This window comes from Ochlerotatus camptorhynchus, unplaced genomic scaffold (genome assembly GCF_037179485.1).
Source record: "Ochlerotatus camptorhynchus isolate MF236.1 unplaced genomic scaffold, CSIRO-AGI_Acam_v1.1 ptg000503l, whole genome shotgun sequence".
NCBI lineage: Eukaryota > Metazoa > Arthropoda > Insecta > Diptera > Culicidae > Ochlerotatus > Ochlerotatus camptorhynchus.
In genome coordinates, this window is record NW_027040988.1 from 616,184 (window position 1) to 624,325 (window position 8,142).

The window sequence follows — 8,142 nt, forward strand, 5'->3', positions numbered from 1 at the left end:
AATTCCTGGGCAGGAAATTTATACCTCAGTGCCCCGGAAGAGTGCCCCGGGAGAATGTAAAGTTGAAATTCACCAAATAGTTCTTTGTCTTGCAAGCAATCTGCAGTTGTGAGCAGAAAAGCAAAGCTTTCGTTACTTCTGGGACAATGAACTAGCAAATATACCAGAAGGAGTACCTATGGAAGAGTCTTCCAATAATGTCTACGTTTGATGATCAAATTAGTTGTTGTTGTTTCTCTTGCAAGGAAAGAGAACCACGACAGTCGGTTTGTTAGATTGCAACGGACCTCGATGGAGAAAATCACTCAGGATACAGAAGTGACACGTACACCGTATTTCGCGACCTGGAATATCCATGACTGGATACGATCATCGCATGGATGATGGTGAGGATTAAGGTTGTTAAAAGTCACTATTAAAATTCAGAATTTTTATCTATGTATGTTTACCGTCGATCCCGTATCAAATTCCAGAACCGACCGGTATATTAGTTGTCTTCCGGTAAAAGAAGTGGCCGACGAGCACAAGAACGTGTATCTGACCAAGCATCCTGCTAGCGTTATGGTGTTTGGATTGGTGACTTCCGATGGCAAAAAAATTGACCCGGTGTTCATTCCAGAAGGCGACAAGGTCAACACGGAGGTCTACACCGGGATTTTAAGTAAGTATGTTCTTCCGTGTACGGTCCGAAGCCAAATGTTGTATTTCAACAAGATTGGGCTCCGTGCCACACCTCGAACCGCACTCAGAAGTGGTTGCAGGAACATCTTCCGTTCTGGGTGAAGGATATGTGGCCGCCATCCAGCCCCGATCTTAATCCGCTGGATTACTCAATATGGCGCGTCATGAAGGCCAAGGCCTGTTCTAAACGCCACCCGAGTACAGCAAGCCTCAGACAAACATTGACCCGTACCTGGAGAGAAATGGATTCAGACTACATTATTAGAACCTGCCGTGCATTCCGGAAGCGTGTGGAGGCCGTAATTGCAGCAAGTGGAAACTCGATCGATGATTAACATAGTTTAAGACTCTGAAAAACATCCCGCTTTGAATAAATAAAAACAACTCCAAAACGAAATTTTTGAGAATTTTTTTTTCAATTTTGACTTTGCTCAATGGTGCAAACATTATCGCGCATACGGTACAGCTGGACACTACCTAGCAACCCATCAACTCATGAACCAGGTACCAACGGCTTTATCAAAGATTGTATGTTTTGGAAAATCCTGACGGCACCGACTGGGATTGAACCCAGGCCCTTTGGAGTGAAAGGCAGTAACAATTACCACTACATCACCGGCTCCGCTGACCCTTAGGAGTTGATGAGTAGTTGAATGTCCATGGGGAAATCTTAACTGTTCATATCGTTAGTGATGCTATGGTATACTTCATGGAGTGGATACTAACTACACTCGCAAATCTTTTGAAATTCTCAGTCATACTATCGTCTGACTGTCGATATTCTCCGCCACGCCCATTTTTACCATAACTAGGGATAGGGAAGGAAACGTTGATGTAGTTACTTAACGAAATGTTACCGACTTTGCAACACCCTCATAATTGCTACAGTGTTGGAGGTTTGGGTAGGGTATTCGGTAAGGATTCGCCTCAAGTTAGCGATGCAACCAAACGCATATATTGTTTATGTGTTGCTCATTTAATCTATCTATAGCTGACTATCGAAAGAAAATATTAATTTTGTTTAGTGATCCTGCATTTTAAGAGTCATCATGCAGAGCTTGGATTAAATCCACCATTTTCTGCTCAGTAAGCAAAAACGATCCCTGCAGGGTCATAGAGCATCTCACAATTCACAGTGCTTCGCGACAAAGTACGATTAAGTATTGTATCGAAAATAAGTTATACACATATTTTTCTTTCAAATCATATAAAAAATGATGTTTTATTCAAACAAACGATTGATCTTTTATGATACGAGAATGAACTTGAACATTGTGAAGACCGGATGAATTTAATATTACTCCTTCACGAATTTTCGAATTTTTGATCGACCATTTTTAATCAAGTTCCGGACAAGTGTTTCATCACATTTTTTGGACGCTTTAGCCCAATTTTTTTTTTTTTTTTTATTTTGAAGTCCTGCATATTCCCAGCTGCTTTACCAGTCTTTTTGAAGACCCTCTTCACAATCGCTTAGTAGGGTTCGATGGGCCAAAGCTGAGGGCTATTCGGTGGATTGATGTCTTTCTCATCAAAATCTATACCCTTTTCCGTGAGCCAATTGAGAGTTGTTTGTGCGTAGTGCGACGACACTAAATCCGGACAAAACAGTGGAGGGATACTATGCTTCTCATATAAAGGCAGCAACCTCTTCTGCAGACACTCAGATCGATAGATTTCCGCATTTATAGTTCCGGTAGTGTAAAAAATGGTAGACTTCAAACCGCAGGAACATATTGCTTGCCATACCAGCAATTTACGATCAAATTTCTCCACTTGAATCGACCTGTCCGTATCGCTTACATCCTCGCCTACGACGGTAGTATAAAATTGTGGACCTGGAAGGGTTTTTGAGACCTCTTTCACATAGGTCTCGTCGTCCATCAAAATGCAACATACACTTTTGACGATGCTTCACAGCAACCGTCGCCATTTCCGGGCCCTTGTTGCAGCACGATGCTTTTGTTCTGCACTTTGTTTGGAGATTTTCTGCTTCTTATAGGTCTTCAGGTTGTTCCGTTTCTTGATACGTTGGATCGTTCCGACGCTCGTTCCCGCTTTCTTGGCCAAATCACGTATCGACATTGATTTGTTCTTCCTAATTAGAGATACCACTTTCTGGTTCAGTTTCGGGTTGGAAGATCCGGGTTTTCTACCTCTTCCTGGTAGTTCATCCAAAGAATAGTGTTCCCGAAACTTGTTTATGATGGATTTTACACTCGCGTGATGAATTCCAACGCGATTTGCCAATTTTCGCATGGTTACATCCTTTTCACTTAGCCATGTGTCCAAACCCTTAATTTTCACTTCATTTTCAATGCGCGACATTTTGGAAACGAAGAATTTAAACCGTAAAAAAAGTAAACAAACGAAAGATGACAGTCAAACGCACAGGATGCAGTGATTAGCATATTAAAACCATCACAAATACGTGCGAACAACGCAAAGGTATGTGGATAGCTTATTTCCGATACAATCCTTAGGTTGTCTTTAGGTATGTAGCGAACGATTAAGATACGCGATAATTCATGTACTTTCTGCGGATTATCGTTTATTTAAAATATACGAATAATACTGCCAACGACGACACGTCAATCTATTCAGCGGGACAAACTTAACGAATTTCAAAGTTGATACGTGTTTTGGAATGTACCAATAGCGTACCATAGCGTACCTTCAAGGATTTTGAACGTACCTCAAAGTTTCCCGGAAAACCCGTGTCCCGCTGGATAGACATACGATTTCAGCAATGACCGAGTCGATCGACCAGATTTCTATGGAAATGTGACGTACCAAATGCGTACTTTACGAAACTGGCATTCATTTTTAACGTACCTCTTATTTTCACTTAAATGCTTATACTAAATTTTGAAATCGTTTTATATATGAATTCTGGGTACGGAATTGGATTTCTCGAAAAATTTAAGCCCGATTTCATATCAAAATCACCATACTTAAGTGCATTCTAGCCAATTTGAGGGCCAAAAACAGTTTTTTTTATTTGCATCGTTTAAAAATATACTAATTTCGAATAAAACCGTAAATTTCATGAATAATTATAGAGACGCACGGTGCTGCTTGCAAAACTCCGTCATAAGAAAAGCCTTGATAACTTTCTGATCGATCATGAACAACGTACCTAACTGGAATTCACTTTCTGATAGAATTTACCTGTGATTTAAATAAAAAATAATGTTATTTCAAAAATTACATTTTTTCGATGACACATTAGAGAAAACCTGACCAAATGATCCGATATGTTTCAGAAATTATTTCTGAATAACCATGGAAAACTTTCTGATCGATCATGACCAACGAACCTAACTGGAATTCACTTTCTGATAGAATTTACAAGTGATTTAAATAAAAAAATAATATTATTTGAAAAATTTGGTCCTCAAATTGGCTAGAATGCCCTTAAGTATAGTGTTTTTTTATATGAAATCGGGCTTAAATTTTCCGAGAAATCCAATTCCGTGCCCAGAATTCATATATAAAACGATTTAAAAAGTTTAGTATGAGCATTTAAGTGAAAATAAGCGGTACGTTAAAAATGAATGACAGATTCGTAAAGTACGCATTTGTTACGTCACATTTCAGTAGAAATCTGGTCGATCGACTCGGTCATTGCTGAAATCGTTTGTCTATCCAGCGGGACACGGGTTTTCCGGGAAACTTTGAGGTACGTTCAAAATCCTTGAAGGTACGCTATGGTACGCTATTGGTACATTCCAAAACACGTATCAACTTTGAAATTCGTTAAGTTTGTCCCGCTGGATAAATTGACGTAACGACGACGATTGCATTTTCACTTTTCAACTTGAACTTTACTATTTCCATAATCTTCAAGCACCGCTTCTAACTCTTTTTTTTTTCCTCTGTTCGGGTTCTAACACCACTGCGACCAGTAATTTGATCTATTGTAGTATATCCCGTGTCCTTAGTTTAGTACATGTCGTATTACTCCATCACTATTGAAAAATTATGAAGTAGGGTAGAGCGCTACTTCGTCGTTATAGCCCATTTCCGTTCTATCGAACAGAAAAGATCGATAATATCAATGATCTCACCATGTACAAATCAATAATAGGTTTGTTCCGATGCGTTAGTGCATTAGCTACAACAGAAATCCTATAAGAGCGCATTGTATGAATATTTACGCTCATTGTTCTCAAAACAAAAGGAGCGCTCCTAACGAATCCCCTTTTTCTACGTTTATCCGTAGGACGAAGTAAATCTAATGGCGTTTCAGTAAGTTTGGACGGAATTGAAACTCGTAGGACGAATTAAGAATCAAGAAGCAGTATTAGATTTTAAGCAATATCTCAATAATTTGTGACTCTTTATGACATCCAACGGTACGTATGGAAAAGTGAATAAATTTAGCAGTCATATTGGACAGAAATATTCCCGTTTTTGTTTAAACTCGTTCAGAAAAGAGAGATTTAGCGTGGGTTGTGCTTAGTACGACGGAAATTAGATCAAAAACCCTATTCGATTTTTTTTACAGTTGTCATTCTCGCATTTATCGCAAGCATCCGACTCTAATTAAAAGGTCCCGCTATTTATACCCTTCGGAGTGTTGAAATACCCTCCAAAGTCACGCCCCGTTGTCAGTCAAAATTGGATTCCTTAGCAACAAAATTAAGGAATCACACCGATAATGACCATGCATCAGAACTCTAATCTTAATCACTTCAAACTAGGGAACAACGAATAGAAGATTAGGAATCACATAGGTGAAGACTAACGAACTCATTTTTTCCTTGGTTCAAGATCATCCTCGGTGGACAAAGCCGAGTCTTGTCACGATCAACAAGGCATAAAAAGTAACGAGGACTAAGATGTGTTCCTTGGATTACTGAAAAATCCTGTTCCCCTAGTTTGAAGTAGTCAGGACTAGGAATCTTACATCCTGTAACGTACCACGAAAAGGTGATCTACGCACGTTACGGGGTCTAAGGCTTCTAAGGTATCTAACCATAATCAGTTGTAAATTATTCGGTGCGTGGTGTATACAGTACATTGAAGAAGAGATGTTTTCAAAGACGAATTTCCAAATTATGTGCCGTCGGATCGACGAGTTTGAATTGAAGTATGGTTGCAACGCACGACCCTATTTTCAATCAAGTTGCAATAAAAATAAACAACATTTTATTTTTGAATGGCAACAGCATCATTAAGGGGAAGCTCACCGCTCCGATAAAAATAATTACTTTTTGATTTTTACAAAAATATTGGAAAATATAAAAAATCTAAAAAAATAATTTCTTTTTTATAATTTTTTAAAGAAAATTCACGTGCACACACATTTTTTGCGAGTCATCATGGCATAAAGATGGCCACCACAAAAGATCTAGCCTTCGGTTCTTTTGAGGGTCCAATTTTTTTCATGATGAGATAGAAAAAATACGTATACATGTCATCATAGTGATCTGAAGTTTTTACCTCTCGGTAAGAAAAGAGTTAAAATCAACTTTTGCTATTATTTTTTCATTTCTACGGGACCGATCAGTAAATAGTTGACTACCTCTCCAACTCCCTTCAATCACAGCTAAAGTTTTGGGTTTTTCCTAGAGACAATGCATAAGTAGTTCGTACAGTACATTGACTCTCAGAAAGCGAGCGCGCCAAACCATGTTTCCAATTTGGGCCGCTAATGAAACGAAATGCAATTCGGCTATGCACAAGGCACCAAAATGCTGGAAATTTCCACTGCTATGCCTTGGTTTGCCAAAATTACTGAAATGAAACCGCAACACCGGCTTTAATAAAAAAAAAATAACACTGAATTCGCTACGAAAGTAACGCCTTGTTTTGCCTTCTGTTGCATAACAGGATTTTTTGCCAATCATCATCGGCAGCAGGGGTTTATTAGGTTTAATTAATCATAACCAGGCATCTCTAATGCATCCCTCGCAGTGACACATTGCTGACAATTCACTTTTGGACATTGCGGCTTGAAGGTATTGTCCCAACAATCACCTGTCTAAGACCAACTACTGTGTTGCATCATAACTTTCAGTCTTTCACTCTCTTTCTTCTGGTAGTCATTGTGCTTGATCAGAGCACCTAGATTGGCGTGTAATGGACTTTTGCCATGTTCCTTCGAAGCAGAAAGACAGTGTCAAATACACGCTCTAGCTCTTTTCTCCTCCCGTTGCAAACAGTGCTTCTTGGGTTTTAGAGTGATCTGATTCAATTACCGTGAACTCTCTGTCCATTACGTGAAATGTTTTTACTTTCTTTTAGTGCTTATAAAAACCAAGGTTCCGAACGGTAGACAGCATCAGTTCCATTCCGTCATTGTTCCAGTGTACATTTCAAGCTGAGTTCAGGGAGCAATACAATGCAGGTTTGAAATCGATCCAACGAATCTAACTTGTGGTAAAACAACTTACTCTAATGAAACATTTTCTCATCTTTCAGTTTTTCCTATCGTCTTTGACACTTGCCCTAGTTGCTTGTGCAGCTGTTGACTCTGCGAGTAAATCAGTAAGCAAACGAGATCTTTGGCAGTCGGGAGCAGTTCAAGATCATCCCGGATTTATGGGACAGTCGGGATACTCAGGATATTCGGGACACTCAGGACTAGGAGTTCAGCAGTACGGTAACGGTTGGAGTCAGGGTATCGAAGCACGAATTCACATGCCAGAAGCCTATCAATATGGCCACGTGCAAGCTCCAGTGCATCCGGTTCACGAACATCCCGAGGAGGAGTCCCAGGATAAGATGAATTTTCAGGAATGGAAGCCAGTCTATAGCGACCTCAAGCATCATGCAACTGCTGGCACCACGAAAAATTCTGAACAAGAACAACACAGTCACGAAGAATGGCAAGATGATGAGGACAAGCATGAAGAACCGGGAAAGCATCATCACCACCACCATCATCATCATGTGAAGGTTATCGAGGTGCCAAAGCCCTACACCGTTCATGTCGAAAAGCCATTCCCAGTGTACGTGGAGAAACCGATCATTGTGGAGAAGCACGTGCCGCTGAAGTTGTTGATTAAGAAGAAGTATCATTAAGCGTAAATAGATTGGTGATAAGAAAGAATTTTTTTTTTCGAATTCATTTTAATCCAAAACACTATCCCATAAAATGCTCAATAAGGTCTCACTAGTATCTAGTTGTCGTTCAAATCAGAACGATAATGAAATCAGCCTGACATTCTGCAGAGTCCCATCAAACATTTAAAGTTTGCAGCACCCTGATTCAACCTTCCACGATCAAGTCACGCACCTCTGGAGTTACACAACTTCCAAATCCTAGACCAAACTGACAGATGTAGAACGAATCACAGCATCCGAAAGTAGCACCAGCAGCCAACTTTTCCACCTCACCGCACAGCAGTAAGGCCGCTGTCGACCGCCAAAGGGAATCAGGTCATTGTACACCTTCGATTTCGTTCGGAGACAGAATACCACCTACAGAGTGCAGTTATACAATTGCTTGCC

The 8,142-nt window shown here is 39.9% G+C and overlaps 2 protein-coding genes across 2 annotated transcripts; one reads left to right on the forward strand and one right to left on the reverse strand.

Moving 5' to 3' along the window:
* Positions 1-2,595: 2,595 nt before the first annotated feature.
* Positions 2,596-3,009, reverse strand: LOC135712777 (uncharacterized). Its single transcript, XM_065235833.1, has one exon. The coding sequence runs from the start codon at positions 3,007-3,009 to the stop codon at positions 2,596-2,598; it is 414 nt and encodes a 137-aa protein (XP_065091905.1).
* Positions 3,010-6,988: 3,979 nt separating this feature from the next.
* LOC135712807 (uncharacterized) lies at positions 6,989-7,713 on the forward strand. The gene is made up of 2 exons (XM_065235868.1): positions 6,989-7,036; positions 7,111-7,713. Exons 1-2 carry the CDS (start codon positions 7,031-7,033, stop codon positions 7,711-7,713), a joined length of 609 nt encoding a protein of 202 aa, XP_065091940.1. The 5' UTR covers positions 6,989-7,030.
* Positions 7,714-8,142: the final 429 nt, after the last annotated feature.

What these genes read in the sequence shown, in the direction of transcription:
- LOC135712777 (XM_065235833.1), bottom strand. Translation starts at nt 3,009, where the DNA reads ATGTCGCGCATTGAAAATGAAGTGAAAATTAAGGGTTTGGACACATGG.